The 22,280-nt window shown below is 37.0% G+C and overlaps 1 protein-coding gene across 4 annotated transcripts in view; it reads left to right on the forward strand.

The window, feature by feature from the left end:
• Positions 1-22,280, forward strand: part of COL11A1 (collagen type XI alpha 1 chain) — a 168,456-nt gene that overhangs the window by 51,830 nt on the left and 94,346 nt on the right. Inside the window, exons 6-16 of one of the 4 annotated variants that reach the window (XM_031054761.2) lie at positions 6,031-6,147; positions 6,419-6,571; positions 6,755-6,850; positions 9,157-9,393; positions 11,987-12,049; positions 13,185-13,226; positions 13,593-13,655; positions 16,495-16,569; positions 17,796-17,879; positions 18,136-18,192; positions 21,735-21,788. In XM_031054761.2, coding sequence (XP_030910621.1) covers positions 6,031-6,147; positions 6,419-6,571; positions 6,755-6,850; positions 9,157-9,393; positions 11,987-12,049; positions 13,185-13,226; positions 13,593-13,655; positions 16,495-16,569; positions 17,796-17,879; positions 18,136-18,192; positions 21,735-21,788 — 1,041 coding nt within the window. The remainder of the gene's footprint in view (positions 1-6,030; positions 6,148-6,418; positions 6,572-6,754; positions 6,851-9,156; positions 9,394-11,986; positions 12,050-13,184; positions 13,227-13,592; positions 13,656-16,494; positions 16,570-17,795; positions 17,880-18,135; positions 18,193-21,734; positions 21,789-22,280) is intronic. The other 3 variants (XM_031054762.2, XM_005140969.4, XM_031054760.2) reach the window with 3 other exon arrangements.

Consider the following 22,280-nt stretch of genomic DNA (forward strand, 5'->3'; position numbering starts at 1 on the left):
AGTTTTAGAGTATGCATAGTAGAAGAATTTATGTTCAAAGTAAGGCTGACTTCAGAATATTTAAGTCATTCCAAAGTTGAAGTAGACTTTGCATGCTGCTGATTTTCTGCTTCTAAAATTCATCTGGTGAAGAAAACAGCTCATCTCTTTAATTGGAATTGCAGGATGATTTGGTAGTGTAATATAATCACTCTAGTAAAGAAAGCATGAGGTCGTAGTGGAAAGATTTTGTCCCATCTAGAAACAGCAGGTTTTATTCTTCTTTCATTTCTAAGAAAACAGTCATATGCAATTTCCATTACAAGAATGGGCTGTTCTGTAACTATGGGTGGTCTTACGGGAGAAGGAAGAATACCAACAGAAAATTGCATCGCACTTGAAGTACGTGTTCCCTGATGGCTTTTAGCTGAAATCTCTCATCAAGTTACAGCTATTGTCCAAACTGAAGACATAATTTTGAGTCAATCTTTTTGATATTCATGCGAAATCACTGGGAACGTTAGTAGAGCTGTATATATTTTGATATTACTATGACCACTTTGTGACTCTCATCTCTGTTGTCTCAGATCTGTAACCATCCCATTATCTAGCAGAATTAGGGTTTAGGTACACTTCCATAGACAGATCTCTTGAGCAGGATTGAAGTAGTGCTGCACAGCTGTGATAGGTATATTTTGCACTTGGCTGCTGTACCCATAAAAGGATCATGAGGATAATCAACAAGCTGAATGTCCCTTTAAATCCTATTCCAGCTTCTTGATTCTCTGGCTGCATTCCTGACTAGTATTAGCTTCACTGGGTATAGAGCTAACAAAACAAATGATGCTCTCTTCAATAAACTCTGCATCCGTGTCATACTTGCTTTCATTCCCTGCTTTGATTTCTTGCTAGTTACTAGTCTTGACTAAATTCAGAAAGTGGCAGAAAATACTTTTCCATTTGCATTAATTAATTTTGAAATTCTAGATGCTTTCTGCTGTATTTTCTGGAGTCTACTTATTCTCTTCCCTCTGATTAGCAGTGCAACCACAGTAATTTTCTGTGAACTCCCCAACTTCTGTGAGCTAATACCAAGGCCTGAGATGGGTTTTGCACTCAAAATGTTAACATCGAGATGTGAAGACACACTTCTCAAGGTTTGTTGGGGCCTCAAAATGAGTGTGTCATGCTGATGTATCTCATCACCTGATAAAGGTGACCGTGTAGTTATGTAGCTCCAGAAAAAGAAAGGATGTGTGGCACATATTCAGTCTTGACTGTTAATGGCAGCATAAGCCTGAGATGAGGCTTCACCGCAGGTGACTAAGCCCAGTGGGAATAATGATTCACTCCATGAAATCTGTTCCTGGAGTTTATAAATTTAGTCCTTGTTTAACTGGCCAGCCCTTCACCAGTCCCATTGACTCATCTTAAGAAACAGGAATAGCCTTTATCAGATTGAGTTGATAAAATTATGCTGTGGAGTAGATTGTTTTTCTAAAGTTCACCTATAGACCAATTAAGGGTGCAGAGATGCATTGCTCCATCTGGACATATTTTGCCTCAGAAAATACACCTGGAAGATTTTGCATCTGTATTTCACTAATTGCAACAGGACCGGTGCAGTACAGTACAAAACATATTCTCTCTGTTTATTGGCTGGTGTGAAAGACTAGAGTTCAACAGCAAAAAACACGTGGTAAGGAAGGATTGCTAAGACTAATGTCTTTCTGTGCAGGAAGTTTAGGGCTACTGCATATTGCAGCTTTTGTACTAGGGGGACTACATACTATTGGCAATTAGAAACCCTTTCAGTATGGTTTCAGCATGGTGGCCATGTGTCCTGGTAAACCTGTGGGTTCAAGAATTTTCATAATGCCCCTCGGGTACTCTTAAAAAGGAAGAAAAAAAGTCCATGGTGAAGATCTTCACTTGCTTGGCAGTAATCAGATTCCAGCATGAAAACTGGCATTCCTCTCTTATCTTCCATTCCTGTTCTTTTTGTCTGTGTGCTGCATATCATTGCAACCCAAATGTACCACTGTTTGTACAGTAATATTTTACATATGTCAAAAAAGTTTCATTTTCTTTACAAGAACTGACTGTAGCATGATACCCAGAAGTATTTTCTGTGTCATTATGCATGATGCAGTAGATCTCTCCGCATTCTCATGCTTATTTTGTATGAATGATTTCTAGTTCTCATTCATAAATGTCTGGCTCTCCAAATGATGCCTTTGTTAGATCTTAGTATAAATATCAATTTATTCACCACTTTCTTTTTTAATATTAACATACTTGGCACAGATATTTTTTCTTTCCTCTTTTATTTTCTCTTCTTTTCTTTTTTTCTCCTCCTTTTTTCTTTTCCTTTTTTCCAGTCAACATTTCAGTTTAATTTATAGCCTTTGAAGAACTTTTTGTAACCCATTGTTGTGATTTTATTAGTCGTGTTTGAAAAGCAGTTATAACACTGAGCAACACAGAGTTATATTTGAATTGCTAATTGGTCAAAATGAATGCTGGAATGAATGCTTCCAGTTTCCAAATAGGTCTACAATGTTGACTAAAAGGAAATCTATGTGTCTGGAAGTTAATAAAGCAAACTCCTAACAGCACAGTGGTGCAGGTGACACACCTGAGGACAGGATGTCATCCAGAGGGACTTGGACAGGCTTGAGAGGGAGCCCATGTGAAACTCATGAGTTCAACAGGGTCAAGTGCAGTGTTCCTCATGAGGATCAAGCAACCCCCAGTATCAATACAGGCTGGGGGATGGAGAAAGATTTGAGAGTATCCCTGAGGAGAAGGACTTGGGGGTACTGATGGGTGAAAGATTGGATATGACCCTGTCCAGCCTAGGAGGCCAATCCTATCTTGGGCTGCAACCAGAGGAGCATGGCCAGCAGGTTGAGGGAGGAGATTCTGCTCCTCAACTCTCTGAGGGCCACAAAAATGATCAGATGGATGGAGCACCTCTCATATGAGGAAAGGCTGTGAGAGTTGGGGTTGTTCAGCCTGGGGAAGAGAAGACTCTGGGGAGACCTTGTTGTGGTATTTTAGTTCTTAGAAGGGGGAGAGACTTTTCAGCAGGGCCTATTGAAACAGGACAAGGGGTTTAAACTAAAAGAGGGGGATAAAAATCTTTACAGTGAGGGTGGCACAGGTTGCTCAGAGAGGTGGTGGATGCACCGTCACCAGAGACACCTAAGACCAGGCTGGATGTGATTCTGGGCAACCTGCTCTAGTTGAAGATGTCCTATTCATACAGGGGATTGGACCAGACGAGCTGTGAAGGTCCCTTCCAACCCAAACCATTCTGTGATTCTGTAATTCTATGCCCTCAGCAAGTTTGCTGATGACACCAAGCTGTGGGGTTTGGTTGATACACTAGAGGGAAGGAATGCCATCCAGAGGGACCTTGACACGCTTGTGAGGTGGGCTGATGCCAGCCTCATGAAGTTTAACCATGACAAGTGCAAGGTCCTACACCTGGGTGGGAGCAATCCCAGGCACAGCTACAGGTTGGGCAAAAAGGAAATTCATTGTAGTCCTGCAGAGAAGGACTTGGGGGTGTTAATCGATAAGAAAATGAGCATGAACTGGCTTCAGTGTGCGCTTGCAGCCCAGAAAGCCAACCGTATCCTGGGCTGCATCAAAAGAAGCATGACCAGCAGGTCGAAGGAGGTGATCCTGCCCCTCTACTCTGCCCTCATGAGACCTCACTTGGAGTATTGTGTTCAGTTCTGGTGTCCTCAACATAAAAAGGACCTGGAACTGTTGGATCAAGTCCAGAGGAGGCCACAAGGATGATCAGGGGACTGGAGCACCTCCCATATGAAGATAGGCTGAGAAAGTTGGGGCTGTTCAGCCTGGAGAAGAGAAGGCTGCGTGGAGACCTCATAGCAGCCTTCCAGTATTTGAAGGGGGCCTACAGGGATGCTGGGGAGGGACTATTCATTAGGGACTGTAGTGATAGGACAAGGGGTAACGGGTTGAAACTTATACAGGGGAGGTTTATATTGGATATAAGGAAGAAATTCTTTATTGTTAGGGTGGTGAGGTACTGGAATGGGTTGCCCAGGGAGGTTGTGAATGGTTTAAGTCTAAAATGCTACTGGTTTTGAAAAGTATAAATGGAATCAACCTATTTCTGTAATGCCAGTGAAACCACTGATAAAATCAAAGTGTTGTTTATATAGCAGGCAGATATAAAGCACTGATGTACTTCACAGAGAGGATATTCTCTACCTAAGATGATAAACATCTTGTTATTTAAGTGTGGTTTGATGTTCTGTTATTAATGTGCAATGTATTTTTGGACAAGTGACAATATTATGTTACATTCTTTTCTATACGTTCATTGAATCTCATGAGTAACCAAGTTATATGTGCATGGGTGAAGAAGTAATCAAAAGGGCAACCAAACATAAAGTATCTTACTTGTTAAAAACCTCTGTCTTCTTTTTAAGAAAAGCTGTTGGTCGTAGTAAGACTGAGGAGTTACAGGAGTGAAGTAGCAGAAACGCATGTAAAGGGACTTTCAAGTGATTAAGGCCTTTCTGTGTTAGTCTCATACTTCCTGAAGAAATTAACTTCTCCATGCTTTCTGTGCACTAAAATCATAAGTACAAGAATTGTACCAGAAGGCTTTGTCAGAGAAAATGGTTAAACCAGTAATTTGGTCACATGATAGAAGGTAGTTTGGGATATAGAGATCCATTTTAAATTCATTTATAATTTCTTCTCAAGTGGCAGTGATCAAGGGCAGGTTGGACGAAGCCTTGGGTGACATGCGTTAGTGTGAGGTGTCCTGCCCATGGCAGGGGGTTGGAACTAGATGATCTTGAGGTCCTTTCCAACCCTAACTATTCTGTGATTCTATGTTGATAATATTTATGACTTATGAATCCTCAGAGTCATTTAGAAGTGTAAAGTACTAACACTCTCAGTAAGCTAATGAAACAAACAGATATTGTCTTTATTTCAGCTACAACAATGCTGACTTGTAATAGTAGAGATTTCAGAAATGGCTAGCTCACGAAGCACATTAGAATATTTCTTCCTAAGCAAGGAAAAGCAGACGCTTAGCCAGATTCTGTCCGCAGTTCCACCTTCCTTTGGTTCCCTGGGGATGTAAAGAGAATTGGTAGCAGCCATGAGACTGCTTTAATTTACAGGAGCAACCACTTCCTGTAGCTTCAAGCATAATAGGAGTGGTAAGATAGTTTAAAGCTACCTGTTCTTCTCAATGATGTACTTGGTGCACATAATATCCAGAGCAGTATCTTCACGCACGGACATGATTACAGCTCAGGTGTTCCTGGCTCCCTAGATCATGTTCACAACATCACACAAGCCAATTCTGAACTCCTTTTCTCTTGTAAAAGTCTTGTGTAAAAGTATCAAATATTAATTTGATACTAGTTACTGTAGATACAGAGATAATGGGGCAATTTGCAGCAGCTACAGATCTGACCTTTATGTGGAATTATACCAGTGAAGCATTTGCTTAGGTGATGTGTACCGTGGAACAGCCAAGGTTTTGAGAACTCTCCAGCAAACAAGAGGAAGATAGCCATGGTTATTTGTGAGTTGTGCCCTCTTTCCTGTATCTGAAATTACTTACCCTGTTCATGTCAGATATTAGCATGTCTCCACTCCATGGTCACCTGAAAAAAAAACCCATGTAAAAGAGTGTAAGTAAAAAGAGCCATTATTCACAATTTAAATATTAAATCAGTATATAATTTCACAAAAATCAGTTGGTGCTCCCAGGAATCCAAATTATAGTTGATTCTTCTGTACAGTCCAATAAAATAGATTTTTTTCCTGGTACTACTACTTGCTTTTTTACTACTTTTGTATTGTGCTTTGAAAGAAATAAGTAATTGCATTTTTTTCACCCAAATGAATAATTAAATTATTCATGCTACCTTAATTTTCTTAAGCTTTACTCCTAAGTAAAGGTTAAGATGCTTTCCAGTGTTGCTGATCTAGTTTTCTACCACTAACATGGGAATGCCTGATATTTTTCCATTTGCAATGTAGTATGCACCAGAAGATTTTATCGAATATGACTATGAGTATGGGGATGCAGATTATAAAGAAACTGATTCTGTAACAGAGGGACCCCCAGTGTTCGAAGAGACGGTAGCACAAACAGAGGTAACAGAATCTGATCTGTTTGTTGTGTGGTGTCCAGCTGTCCCCTACCACATGGTTTGTCAATTTGTGTGTTCTGTATATAAGCTTAATGTTTTCCTTTCTCTCATTTCTTTACTCTGGAGCTGTAACATTTGCTTTCAGTTAGAGATAGAAGGTCTCACAGCTGACAGCATTCATCTCACATTTGGTTACCCTTTTTTCATTCATGCATTCTCAATTTCCCTTCCATTTTATTTATGTTTTCCCATTCCATCTTTCATAATGTTTACAGAAAAAGAAAGCCAAGGTCAAAAAGAAGAAGAGGACAGTGGCCACTGGCTCAAAGGACAAACCCCAAAAGGCCACAACCAAAAAATCTGATAAATATGCATCCAAGAAGAAGAAAAGTTATCAAGCAGCAACAAAAGGCAAACTAGGGGTAAAGGTAGCTAAGAAATAATAAAGATCTTTCCCAGGCCAAGACTGGAAGATCTCTAATAATAAGAAAAAATCTACCTAACCCCATTAGATGAATACGTCTGTCTAATACTATAACCTGAATAAAAATGGTAACTGGAATTTTTCCTACAGCACTTTTTTTAATAATGTACTTTTTCTTTAATACTAGGCAAATGTTGTGGATGGATTTCAAGAGTATAGCATAGCTGAAAATGACTATGGGCCCCAGACAGAAGCTCCCTCCAGAACTACAGAAGGCAATGAGGTAATAAGGATTCTTGAGAAAATCATAGGCAAAAATACTTGCCCACCAGGTAACAGTGATTAAAAAACCCCACAAACCTATTTTAAAAGCATGAATGTCTATCTGTGTGAATGTAAATATTTGCAACAGCAGCTAATGTGACTTTATGCTTTCTAAGCCTACTTTCAGAACCTCTTGTTTTCTTGGGCAGAACTCCCATTAGTTCTGTAGAGATCTGCTGAAATCTTTAGACTGTACAGTTCATGATTCTGGAAATCATTCAGTGATATATGCTGTGGGAACACAGAGTTGTTGCATTCAGTATGAATGTGAATGGAGCTATGTCTAGTATAAACTGGGTTAAATACTAGATACCATCCTCCTCCTGATCTAATAAGAAGTGAAGTTTTTAATTTTTCCTGTGGTTCTTAAAATGCAGCATAAAACAAGCCTAACACAAGATGAAGAAAAGCTGCAACCATAGCAGCATATTGAAGTTGAGTCAGGAGCCATTATTTTCTTTCAATAGTTCTTCTTAGATCTTCTTTCCTTAATAAATTCTTCATAGAATCATAGAATCAACCAGATTGGAAAAGACCTTTAAGATCATCGAGTCCAACCATTCCCCCAGCACTGCCAAGGCCACCACTAAACTGTGTCACCAAGGGCCTCATCTTCAGATAACAAAACGAAATTATTTTTCACTGAGGTTCTATTCAAATGAAATGTATTTTGAACTGTCAAAAAAGTTGAAATTATTAGTTTGACTTACATTAGAAACCACATTTTTAGAAAGCCACAGTTACAAGCCTAAACTTTATTTTGGTAAGATTACTACACCCGTGTTGATTAATACGTATGCATGTTAATTAATGCTAGTTTTAGAAAAAATCATGGCTGATTATAAGAAATACTGTTTTCAATTTTTTTTACATTTTCCTTTAAAATGAAGATATATTGCTTAAAAGATGTACAAAACTGCTCCCTGAACATTGGAAAGGAGAAAATGATTCCCCATTTCTTTTTGTTTTTCCTCCTATGTGTCTTAGAAGGTGAAGGTGAATTGAGTTATATTTTTCTTATTCTACTGTGAACTGTTCTTGTGTTAGATCACATGTTCTCACAAGCTGATTGATAGAGGAATATTCAAATCATGCTGTTTATTGGGCAGTTATAGGTCAATTGTACAACAGTGGTAATGGGGTAAATCCAAAGTGCTAAAAGCTGTCTGTAGCAGGAGCAATTCTGCAGAAAGGCAAAATTTGGCTTAGAATTATTTCAGCTCTGCATTGACTCTAAGGCAAAAGGCATAGTCCTGTAGCTGTTGGAGTAAGGCAGCTGTTAATCAGTCTGGCCTTCTATTTTTAATAGCAATGTATTTCAATGTCCTGATTAGATCAAAATATTTTTAATTACTCCAGACGTTGATTAGCATCTTAGTATATTTATTTTTAGATCATAGTATTTAGATCATCTCATATTCGTATTAAAAATACCTGAACTTTGATTTCTTTCAAAATCATACTTTCAGGAGACCTCTGTAACAGGATAAAGCAGTCCTCTTTTTTTATTCACAAATGTTTTTGTACATCTCAAATATAGCAATTCTTTTAAACTGCTTTGGTGCTTGTAAGTTAGTTGCTTGGTTTGACAGTTTACATACTTGAAAGCTTGGATTTCAGAAATGTTAAAATTAATCTGAGTTTTTCTGGTGGAATTTGACTTGGACAAAAAATATAGAAATTACCATGACAGACATGAACTCTGAGTGATAATAAACTGCAAGATCAGTAAAAAGAAAAATTGAAACATTTAGCTCAGCATTGGTATTTATAGACACAAAATAATGAAGAGGCCTGGGCTTAACTAAAATGATGTTTGTGTTCTTGTAAATTGTTACTGGTCTGAAGTTACTCACCCATTGCAGTGCATGTGTTTATTCATGAATCCTTGTAAGTGTGAAACCAAGCAGGGAAATACAGCTATGTTTGACACTGAAGTAACATTAAGCAAGCAGTTCATATAGTGTACTGTATATATTGAATTCAGTGGTTTTGGAAATAGTAAAAAAGAAAGCATATATATGAAAGCATTACTTCTTTGTACCACTTTTACAGTGGTACAAAGATTTTAAATATCTTTTAATTACTCTGAAAGGCTGGACTTCCATTCCTTCAGACTCTAATTAAAAGACAATATGCTGTAGTTCTACTGTTCTTTCTTCTTTTGACAAGTCATCATGGTGGATCCGCATATGCTTACATTGCTTTACTAACAATAACCCACATATTCCTCCTATTCCCAAATCTTTGCACTGCTATGAATAGCAAAAGCCTGTTGAAGAAGTGTTTGCCGAAGAATATATAACTGGAGAGGATTATGATAAAAAAACTGAATATGGAAGCAGAGGAGTAGACCTCAGTGAATCTGATCTGCTGGTAGATGGAGATTTAGGCGAATATGATTTTTATGAATATAAAGAATATGAAGAGAAACCAACTGATTCCACTAATGAGGAGTTTGGTCCAGGTGTTCCTGCAGAGACTGATATCACAGAAACAAGTGTAAGTTGATTGGAAGCATAATGCAGCTTAATTTAATATAGCAATTCTTTCATAGTTATACAGTTTCAGAAATGTATAGACCCTAATTCAGAGCTCGTTGTACACAGTAGATATATTCTCACTTTTCATAAGCTTTGGGTCAAACCCATCCTCTTGTTCTAGTAATCCTGATATTTCTACTTGTATTAAATGTCAAGTTTTTCTCTCTTTCACTGAAGGGAGTAAGGGAGGGCAAAGATGGGAGGGAAAGGAAAGACAAGGTGAAATTTCAAAAATAAATGATAAAATGATCAGTTTAAAAAACCTTGCTCAACTAGAGCTAAAGCTGGAAAGAATATAAATTCTAATGCAGGTGCAAGTACTGTAATTAATGGTTTTATATGATTACCCAAAGAAGCTGAAATGCTTATAGATGTCTAGAATCCTATAGCTTCTGCTACTTCCCAAGTTAAAAAATCATGAGTGGGAAGGTGTAGATCTGAACCCTTTCATGAAAATAAGCTTAGTCAATGGTGACAGGTTTATGATGTTGAAGGAGCGATTTAACAGCTCAGTATATATAAAGAAAGATAGAATGACATGGTGGATCATGTGAATCATACTCTTTTTTTGTCTTTTATAGCTCTCCCTCTCAGTCTGATTTAATCACAGACTTAACAGCAAGGCTTTCATTTTACTTTAGTTGCACCAAGATCTTTGTTTTCCAGTATCCTGGACTGTGGAAGCTGCAAAGAAAACTAATATGACTGAGACTTGAAGCAAAATTTATTCCCATTTGGATTTTTGATTCGGAAGCCCTTGAATATAGTAGGAAAGAAGAATTTTGTTTGCGGTGTTTGCTCAGTCTTGTCTTTATTTTCTTCTCATGAATGTAAAACAGTTTACAAAGGATCCAAGAAATAACTGCAGATATTGTGAGGTTGCTTTTCTCTGCCAACCTTGAAACCCGTACTTCTCTATTTCATTTTTCATTCCTTTCTAAGACCTGTTAGGGTCATTGTATTTTTAAATGATCCTTATCTATACAATGTGATACAAGCTTACTGTTTTCCTTCTAGCTCAGTTGGGGACACTATGGTAGAATGACACAGGAAAAATCAGATTATCTACAAAGCAAGAAGCCCATAAGGCACCATTTGTACCTGCATTAAGCAGATTACTGTGTAGACTCTACTCCCTGGTGCAAATTTCAACTTGAAATTCCTTGCTACAAAACTGAAGGAATCTGGGAGCTTGAATTAGACCACAGGCTCTGACCTGTGCCAGCTTTATTACAACTCTCATCTGCTGAACCAGAGACATCATATAATTTTCCTTTGACATATGGATATATTTAAAGCAAATGAAGTTCTACCTTTGATAAAAAAGGCAAGACGAAAAGTAGTCAGTACCTGGCAGTACCCAGAAGCTTTAAAAAAAAGGCAATATTTCCAAAGATGGAGATGTGATGTAATTTTTTACAACCAATTTTCATTAATATAAGAAAACGTAATTATCTCTACCTCTTGCTACTTTATTTTTGTAAACTATTGCATTGTTTATATTGATTTATAAAGGCACAAGTGCAAACCATGCCTTTATAAATCAATACAAAATGCATAAGCCATGAATCTCTGTTTTTTCTTTGCAAAATATTTCATATTGGAATACTGTAACATTATCCCTAATATTTTCAAATCCCCAGCTATTTAGTGGAAATGTGGAATCACTGTAGTGAAATGAAAAGAAAGTGTTTCAATTTTTCATCTGATCAGAGCTGAATTTGATGTCTAGTGGGTATGTTAGCAATCAAGAGAGTTACTTCCAAATAAAAATAGTTATGTCATGGCTTGAAAAAGACATTAGTTCCTTTTTCTTTGTATGAGACTTGAATCTGTCTGTGTTTTGCCATTACCATGTGTTATTGACCTACTGTTTTAAGTACTTCTGCTATCTTAATGCTGAAACCAAAACTTCCATGGGGCTGACCCTAAAAGGATTTTGCAGTTGATGCTAATTCATGTAGTTAGGAGGCATAACTAGCTATCCATGAAATATTTAATGTTTACAAGGCCACTTTCCCATTTATGCCATAAAGTCATATACTCTTCACAGACTAATTAAAATATTTAGAATGTCTAATTAAAGAAATTAGAAGCTCAAAGAGTACTGTGCATATGGGACTAAAGGATCTTTTTTTTCCAGCTTACTTTAGGGTTGCTTAACAGTGAAAGCTGTGAAGAATCGTTATAAATTGCCAAGGATATGTCCATTCAAATAAGCAAAGAAATAACTCTGTGACTTGCACACTGAAGTTCTAAATTCTAGCTCCAAAGTCTGAATGCAAACCATGGGATGCAAGCTACTGCACCTAATTCAGAAAATACAAATGGCCAATGTCTAATAATTTGAAAAGTACACATGCAGTTTTTGCATTTTCCGCTTCTCATGTATTAAATATTTTTATTTACATGGTTTGTGCTTGTGATGTATTTTTCGTAGCACAGATCAATTCCAGCTTTAGCTTTCAGTTACAGGTAGCTGCAGTTCGTTATTTTACCAGATCCTTGGACCTTCTACTTACTTAATTTTTGGTGCTGTTTTCACTTCTTAGGTGACTGGACATGGGGCTTATGGAGAAAAAGGCCAAAAGGGAGAACCAGCTGTGATTGAACCTGTAAGTACAGACATGGATGAATTTTTCTTTAGCACTATATAACTATGTACACTGTTGATACATCAGTATCAAACCATGTTGATGGGAGTAACCTTATCCATGATCTCTGAAACAATCACTTGCAGGGTGGTAGGTGTAAAAGTGATACAGACAGTAGCCTGTTCATCCTTCTCTTTTAGCTACACAAAGGACTAACACATGTTCCTTAAGCCAAGGAGACTCTTCTTGTGCAGAGAAAAACAGAGCATAGATTTGCTCTTCAGGCCATTTAGTAACTACAGTTTGGACAAACCTACAGAGATAGCTTCCAGCAACAGGTTTCAGTGCAGGCAAGGAGGTCCCTCTGAGAAGTTAAATAAATGCTTGCATGTTTAACCTGTGCTGGTGCAATCAAACTGCTAAAAGTTTAATTAAATAATTTATTCAGAGGTTACAACTTGGTCATAAGCACAGTAATGGATCGGTAGCTTACAGAATTTTTCCAGTCTCATAGTACAGTAACGAAGTGGCCTTTTCAGTAGGACAAAGTTATACTGTAGCATTATGTTTGAGGGAGGACAAAGTTATACTGTAGCATTATGTTTGACGGGTGAAAACTCAAAAGTAACTGAGTTTTAAAAAAGGCATAGTTTATATAAAAATAATAGTTTTATAGTATCTGGCAGAAGTTGCATGCCAGTCTGGTTTACTCTTCTGATATTTTCAGGGACTACTTTCAAATACGATGTTTTACTCTCAGTCATGACCTGTGAAGAAGCTCAAAGTGTCTTAGCTCATGAAACGACAGCTTTGTTAACCCATTGCAAGATATGTTTAGTTTACAACCATAATACTAAAGAGATCTCCACTGCAAATCTCCAAAATTGTTGGAATTCACTAAGCTGGCTTCCAGCTTCTTTGTCCAGTCTTCCTTCCTATGGAAAGCCCAGTAAAAGCTGTTCGTAGGTCTTACAATGACCTGGAATTTGAACTAGCATCTGCACCCAAAAAAAGGAACTAGGAGATGCTGTAAGACCCACACCATAGAAATAACCAGAATCATTCACATCTGACTCTTTAACAGCATTAAAAAGATGTTTTATGGCTTTGTCCAAAACATGACAAATTTAGTATCTTGTTTTATCCCCCTGCCCAGGGTATGCTCATTGAAGGACCACCGGGACCAAGAGGACCTGCTGTGAGTAGATTAACCACAATTTTTATTTATTGAATTTGATTTATCCACTGTGGTTCAGTATTCATGGGTTAACACAATTAATATTGGTCTTACTGTAATTCCCAAATGGCATCATATTTGACTTAGCATTTTTGGACAGGAGTAAAAAAGGGTCATCTCTGGCATTTTTAGTGACAGCTTGCTACAAGCTGAGCACACGTGAAAAGCAAACTTTTGAATGTTGACTACAACTCTTTCTAAGGTAGAAAAGTATGCTGCCTGATAAATTATTTTGTAAAAACACATGTTCAACATAACTTTCCAGAGAAAGAATAGTTCAAAAATCCTGCAAGAATTCAGTATAATAATGTTATTAATTTTCCATAGGGTCTAACAGGTCCCCCAGGTCTACAAGGTCCTGTTGGTCCCCCAGGTGACCCTGGTGAAAGGGTAAGTCAACAAACAGATTGTCCTGTGTATTCATGGTACGTCTTGCACTAATTGCTACAAGATTAAGTGGGTTCTATCCTGATCTGAAATATATAAACATAGGCTAAGAAATTCCAGTAGAACTGAGGTTGATTTAATCAGCTGAGCAAATCAACTGAGAAACTGGACAAATATTTCCTTAGTGGTAGAAATATGTACTGTAAATACATGGAAAAGGTCAAGTACCTATTTGTCTATATTTCTCTGCTTTGATGTAAATTTTTAAAAATGATAACAAAGCAATAAGTACAAGCATTTCATATGGATTTGAATGAGCTATATAACATATAGAGATGCAGAGAAAAATAAGCTCTGCAGAATCAAAATACACATGGAAATACTGAAAGAGCTAAATAACATTTAGATGATCTAGGGAGAATTTATTTGCCATATTAAATAATGTACCACGTGAGAACCTTATCCAGTCATGAGTATAATTGAAATGTAAGCTATTATTTTAGTTGTACATGTTCTCACAAGCCTTTTCTTACTGCCACAACTGTTTTGAAAAAGCCTAAATATATTTATTTGAGGAAAAGATGTTACCAAAAAGCTTTCCTGAATTTCATGAGTGTTAGTATACTCACAAGTCCACTGTGTTCATGCTGTATCTGTGCACAGTGGATGTTCAGAAGATGCTATTACTTTGCTGAATGAATTAATGTTAAAATCCCAACAATGCTTCACCTTGATAATGTCAGCATCCATACTTCTTTCATGGTGCCTTCCTATAGATTAACTAAACATATTTTAGAATTTAGGCTTGTAAAATGGGAATTTTAACACATTATAATGTCATAACTACTGATATTACTCAGTTTTTAAAATAACTGGTTACTGAATTCATCACAAGGAAATTCTTGACTAAACACATCATGTGCTTATGGAACAGACTTCATGTTGTATATAAAAAAGGGACACATTTCACAAATAAGTAATTGTAGAAACAAATTACCAAACTTGTGGGAACAGATTTCTGCAACCAGATTCTGCCATCAGATTCCATCCTAATGTGATAACATGTCTTGCTTTGTATTTTAAACATATGTGAATGGGTTTGTTTTTTTATTTAAACAATAATCAGTGTATATGAAAAAAGATTCTAGTTCTTGCTGTAACTATTCTGACTACTTTTCGTCTTAAATAAAAAAATTTAAAAAGTGATATTCTGAGAAAATTACCACTCAAGAAAAGTGCATTTCTTAATTTTAAAAATTACATATAATATATATAACATATAATATATAACATATATCACATATAACATATATATAATTGAGAGTGTTTTTTAAGCACAGAAAAATCAGTTGAGAAATCCACCACTTTTTGTAGTTGCCCATGGTGCTTCAGCTTTTGGACTAAATCATTGTATCATTCTAATACTAATAATGGATATGAGACAATTGAGAAATGAAAGAACAAAACCTGGAGAGGATCATGAGTAGTCCCACTTTTACTTACTGTAGGGATGAATTTCACTCAGATAAAATGGTGCAATGGAATAAGAAATTGAAAAACTGATCTTGCATCTTCTGATCTAATATTTCAATTCTAATCTTCACAAAGACTCATAATCCTATGGCATCAAGTCACTGCAGGTCAGAGTAAAGGTTCTGTGGGTGCCTTGCAAATGCATTTAATTATTTTTCTATTTTTTAAACTTAATTCAAATTGCTTGCTTATGTAGTGTTTTTTTTTTAACAATTAAAACAGTTTATTCAATATCTTACATCTGAATTTGTAGTAATTCTCAATCTAAGATTTATCTTTAGTGTGCTATTAGTAGGAAATTATTTTGTGGTACCTAAGGTTATTTTACAAAACTAGTAGAACTTCAGCATACAAATTGCTGTGAGAAATATATATATTATATATTTTTAATCATATTTATAGTATATTTATATTATATATAATATGCTATATCATATCATATTATAACACATATTTAACATATTATAACATTGTTATGTATTTTATGTCAATTTATATTATGTATTGATTTATATTATAATAATATTAATTAAAGAAGTACAGGCTGGGTGGAGACTGGATTGAGAGCAGTGCTGAGGAGGACTTGGGGGTGTTGTGTGATAAGAAGCTGAGCATGACCTGGCAATTTGTGCTTGCAGCTCAGAAAACCAACTATATCCTGGGCTGCAGGTCAAGGGAAGGGATTCTTCCTCTCTACTCTGCTCTCATGACAATCCCCCTGCAATCCTGTGTCCAGCTATGGGGCCCCAACATAAAAAGGGTGTGAGGTTGTTGGAATGAGTCCAGAGGAGGCCATGAAGGTGGTAGAGGGCTGGAGCAGCGCTCCTGTGAAGATGGGCTGAGAGACTTGGGTTTATTCAGTCTGGAGAACAGAAGGCTCTGGAAAGGCCATAGAGTAGGTTCCAGTGCCTGTATGGGGTCTACAAGAAATCTGGAGAAAGACTTTTTACACAGGTGTGTAGGGATAGGGTAAGGGGGAATGGCTTTAAATAGAATAAAAGGGGGTGGACTTAGATTAGATGTTAAGAAGAAGTTTTTCCCTGTGAAGGTGCTGAGGTGCTGGCACAGGGTGCCCAGAGAAGCTGTGGCTGCCCCATCCCTGGCAGTGTTCAAGGCCAGGTTGGACAGGGCTTGGAGAAACCTGGTCTGATGTGAGGTGTCCCTGCCCATGGCAGAGGTGGAACTAGATCTTCAAGGTTACTTCCAACCCAGACCATTCTATGATTCTGTAAGTGTGTCATGAACACAAATGTGACTCAAAAAGTTCATCTTATGTAGCTGTCTTTTTGGTCTCATCCTTTGTCCTCAGGGTCCTCCTGGTCGCCCTGGTCTCCCTGGTGCTGATGGTTTAGCAGGTCCCCCGGGTACCATGTTAATGTTGCCGGTAAGTAGGAGGCTTACTAGACTGCAGAGTAGCCAGCCTCCAAAAGAGGAAGTGTGTTTCAAGAAATGTGTGGGTATTTTCTCATCTGATTTTGTCTTTTGAATGAGAGATGATACAGGCTTTCCTGTATGCTGTAAGAATTTGAAGGTTATATGGTACCTTATATTCCTCAAACAAAATATGCTTTAGCTCTTCCATGGCTGCCAGATTGGAACTTACAGGAATGTAATACACTCACTGAAATCCTCCCTATGTTTTCAACAGTAACTATTATTTGCTACTGTATGTCCTAAACAAGGAGTTTGCCGTTGCATGGAGGACATGTACTCCCAGCAGACATGTATACTTTCAAGCCTCTTTGATGTGGAAAATCTTAAGTATTCCACTGGACTTCAGTGTCCTCTTTGAAGAGTCAGTGCATCCTTTGAATAGAAATACAAATGCACATAGCCAGCTCTGCTCCCCCTAGAGTCAAAGCAAAACACCATCTGTTACAGCAGGTGAGGAACAAGCACAAAGCTGTTAAAGTATCTTGCAGCTTAGTGGTATGAGAAATACTATGCACATGGAATTAATTTTGTGTGTATGTGTGTATGTGAAAGCTCTGATAAGTACTGCTATCGCAGAGAACTGATAAACCATCTGTAAATGAAGGGACAGTATTTTTGAAGTAAAGCAAGGTAAGTAAAGTCTCAGAAATATTTGCTTACCAATAATTAGGTGATGGGAGAATGCCACTACTTAGGGGAATTATATTAGCAGTAGCTGACTGTCTTGCAGAAAACACCAAGTCACATGTGAGAGACGCCTTTTGTGGGATGCATGGCTCTTTATCATCATTGAAATTGAAGTCTGCCTTAAACTGAATAGCACTTTTCTGTGGGTAGCTACCAAAGTATAGAGAATTAATTACTTTTGCTATATATAACCCCCTCATTTTTAATGAGGTTTTGCAGACAATTAAGAGTCTATTTTAGCCTCTTTTGGAAACAAAATAAAACCCCAAATCCTATGAAATAAAGAAAATGTTTGCATTTCAATTCTAACCTATAACCAATGACTTAATATTCATGCTGTATCCAGTGCCTCAGTGCAGCAGTCTTCTGAAGTTAGTGGATTGAACTAAAAACTGAGAGCTTGTCTTTGGTTTACACAGTTGTAGTTCAGAACAAGTATGGTTGTAATTTGGTAAATTCTGAATCCTTTTCTTGTTTTGGTACTTGCAGTTCCGCTTTGGTGGAGATGGTGAGAAGGGCCCAACAATCTCAGCTCAGGAAGCTCAAGCACAAGCTATTCTTCAGCAAGCCAGGGTGAGCATAACGAGCCTGCAAACGAAACTATCACAAGGATACAGGTCCCCCCCCCCAAAAAAAAATCCACTTTATATCATGCAGGATGTGAAGAGTTTTAATCATCATCTCATCACAGTAGTTATGTTTATTCAAAACTGAATCAATGACAGGGGGCTATTTACTAATGCATTATGAAATTGTATTAAAATTGAATCTGTATCTGGCTGGCAGCTTTTTCTTGATACCAGTGGTTTTGATCTGTTTGTTTCCTCAGATTGCTATGAGAGGTCCACCTGGTCCCATGGGACTCACTGGAAGACCAGGTCCTGTGGTATGTAAACAACACAGGGGCATAGGTTTAAGAACGCAGTAATGCAAGTCAGTGAATCTCATTCTGGCCTTGCCTACACTTCTGTATTTATACCACTTTTATTTCGAAAGAAACTGATAGAACTAAAGCCATAGTTTGTGCTCTTATTCAAGGTCCGCAATGCAACCTGAATACTATATCCGTTTTTACTGTAGATTTTGGGGTGCTTGGATATAGCACATTGGAGAACTTACAAAACTAGTAATTTTATGTAATTAATTACATATGCCTCTGCAATCAGTAATCTCAGTAATAATATTAATAAAATTTCTTGTGGTAAATATGAAACTCTACAGAAGCTACTAAAGCAAGAGTGTGAAGAATTATCTTTGCTCATTATTTAAACTGAATCTGGAAAGTTCTTAAGAGACATTCCTAGAAGCAATTTTTATTTCAGTCCTGACTTTGGCTTGACTGCTAATACCAAATGATCTGGAAAATAGCTTTGTGGATATTCAAAAAGCTGAGTATTTATTTATGTATAGATAAAAAGTTTACACATGGAACACAAGCTTTTCTGTTGACATGCAAATCAGCTTTTCAATTGCAGATAGGTTTGCCTCTGTAATCCCTACAAACATTTTTAAAAGACAATATTTACAATGAAAGAATAAAACCAGGTAGGAAACTCAGCAAGGCAAAACCACCTGATCCATCTTGCAATTGCAATTTCCTCTTTTAGGAAATGGATACTTTCCAGACTCGGTAGTCCACTACATGATGTATTTTAGCATTTACTATATTTCAAAAAGCTATTATAAATCATTTGTACCATGATACAAAACAACAAATGATGCAGCCAAGATCATAAGCTTTGTAGACTGGTCTTTTCTAACCTTCACCCAGATGATCGTATTTATACTCTGATGTAGAGTGAAATTGTTTTCTACAGTTGGTACGGCATCCATATTTAAAAGATGCACTTAATTTGGAAGCTGTTTTGTCTACTGTGATGGCACAATGAGATTGGCACAGTTGTAGAGGAGATTTGGTCGTAACTTAGTGGTGATACTGTAGGGTAAGAAATAGTTTCTTTCCCTTCGTTTGCACTTCTTTTGTTCTTTAATGTGATGTTTCAGCAACAGCCCATAGCTGAGCAGTAATAATTGAGACCTTCCTTTCCAGTCTCCTTCTCTCTCATCCTCACTCTCCTGAATGTACAGTGTCCATTAGTTTGAAAGCAGAAGGCTATATTATTTACATGAGTATAACATCCTACTATTACCAATAGAAAGTACTGGTCAGGTTACTCTCTATCTCCTGTGTACAATTTTAGCTGCACAATGCAACTGGAAGGTAGCCTCAGTGGCTCTTGGTGCTACTTCCTCCAGTGACCACTTTTATTAACAAACAAAACCCAGGGGGACATAAAATAATTACATACTGTTGAATGAATATTTCTGGAAGTATAAGGAATACTTTGGATTGTGTTCTTCTCTGATCCTAGCAGCTTAGCATTCTCTTCAGTGACTCTTAAAAGCTACATGATACTAAAACCATAGTAAGTTGTATTATCAGTTGGCTTGAGAGTGGTTTGCCCCATCTTTATATAGTATCAAAAAAGTCTGTTCCAGATTATGCTGTGCTCCAAATTGGCCAGTCTCATGAAACCAGGCTGTTTATCTAGGTGAAATGTACTGTTTTCAGGTAAATTTTCACTTGGTCCCCAGAAACTGAAATAACCAAAATCACTGTACTTGTATTTTTAAGCAAACCTGTGTAAGAGCAATTCTTTTCTAGAATAATTCTTCCAACGTAAATAGTTGCTACCAAGCAGAGAACTTGGCTCACAGGTTCGTGATTGATAGAGATTAGGTATGTGATGCTTGCAAATAGTCAAACATGCTGGATCTATTTTACAAATACACTATTTCCAGAAGTGTATTTAAATCAAGAGACCTGCAAGATAACATTCAGTCTGTACAGATAAAATAACTATGTAACTGCTGTAAGCAAGGAATTAATTTGTAAGACTGGAATAATATTGACAGTAGGTTGCATACGTTTAGTGGTGGCATAACCTGGCCTCATACTCATGTTTTCATGTTTTAAAAGCCTTCATGAATTTCTGTAGGCTAAGTTCAACAAATTAATGTATTAATAGTTGTTTTGCTTCTAAGCCACCAGGAGGCTCTATTAATCCAGCTCTTTGATCTGGCAACATTTTTGGACTACAGCTCCAGAAGAAACTACAGATTCTTTATCTGTCAAGTGTCTGTGTGCCTGTCTTACTTTAAGAATTAAATAGTTGGAGCTTTTGCTTTTAATAGGAAGTGTATTTTTTAAAATTAATTTAGTGGCCAATATGATCCATTTTAAAGTATATCAGCTATTATACATCTCAAACATAGAAATCAAAATCCCAAACTAGCTTTGACTGAGTCTGGAGTTCACATTTTTAATAAACACAGCATGCAATATGTCATTTGTGCCTACAGATATTAAATGTTATCAATTATGTTAATTAAAAGCAGGGTTTACTTCGGGGAAACCCAAACAGGCTGTCACCATTGTTCTCTTCACTGTCAGTACCAGCTCAGGATCTGATTTTCAATTTGCTTAGGACACTGCAAGTCTTCCACTCCAGGATACTAGACTCAGCATTAAGTCAAGCTATGAGACAATTTTTTTCTTTGAATGGTCACTAAGGTGAATATAGGAGGATTATCAGTTTTCAAGGCCTGCAATATTTGTTTCATATTAAATCCATACATTTTGGTCGTGACCTGCTTCAGAGGTTAGAAAAGCAAAAATTCTTTTGCCCAGAATAGTAAACTCCAGTATGTTCCTTTGCTGAGCCTGTATTCTATGTGAGCACACTGAGATTTTTTGTTTTGTCTATTTTTGCAAAACCGCCATGAAGAAAACACAGACTTTGAGTAATTCTGCCCCAGGTTCCATGTACAGTATCTTGCCCTGGATGAAGATCTGGCTTAGGTCTGTTTATGAGTAAAACTTCCTCTGAAAATTTGTATTGTCATTTAATGATAGAAAAGAGATGTAGTTATATAGGTTTTCCACTTCTTCTGGGCCAGATGCACAGAGACAACTGAAGTTCATGACAAGATTAGACAGGGTATTTTACATTGATTATGGTGATCTTTGGATTGAACTCTGTGACTGTTACTTCCTGTACAGCACAGAAACTGATAAACGTAAAAAGACGTGGCTTCTCTACAGTGGATGCACTTTTGCATTTCATATGTTCTTACTGTGCTCATATTTAGCTCTCAAATATTAATACAGAACAAACTGCTACATTTGATCCCATTTGAATGGATGGGAGTTTTCTTTGGTAATAGATTTTTGGCCCAGTTGGGCCCAGTGTTTAGACAGTAATATATCATGATGTATTTGCAGATTCAAATGATGAATTCATACCTTCTAATGAATAGGGGATTGTTTGGGTTTTTTTCTCCCTGTAATTAATTTATAGAAATTAATTTACTAATTTAAAGAGGGTTTTGTATATTTAAACAGTATATTTTGCTTTTTTTATCAAGGGTGGACCTGGAGCAGCAGGTGCCAAGGGTGAAAGTGGTGAACCAGGTCCTCAGGTACAATAATATTAGCTGTTAAGTTTGAGCGTGTATAGTTTTAAGAAAATGTATTCATATCACTTAGAAGAAACCAGTCAATGATTTCTTTCCACATACCATTGAAGAAAAATGGCTTTTATAGTGCTATCCTAATAGCATGTAATAGCTTGGTTGTTTATTTTGAAATATGAGAATAACAATCTTTATATAACAAAGAGCAACTAATCACATGTAGAGTGTCATCACTTGAAAACATGTTTTAATATTGTCATTTCAGGCTCTTTTCTCTGTTAAATAATGTCAGTCTGCAATTGTATGACCTTGGGCTCTGATCTTATCAGATCTCATAAGGTGAGAGAGGTTGAACTTAGTTGGGAATTAAACAGGATATTTTCAAGAAAGACATGACATAGCTAGAATAAGTCATTAAGAATAAGTGCATGCTTTTCTTCTTAGCTTACTACTATATCAGCTCCTGGTCAATGATGCTATGGAGCACTGAAACACATT

Source organism: Melopsittacus undulatus, chromosome 6 (assembly GCF_012275295.1).
Source record: "Melopsittacus undulatus isolate bMelUnd1 chromosome 6, bMelUnd1.mat.Z, whole genome shotgun sequence".
In the NCBI taxonomy this organism is placed as follows: Eukaryota; Metazoa; Chordata; class Aves; order Psittaciformes; family Psittaculidae; genus Melopsittacus; species Melopsittacus undulatus.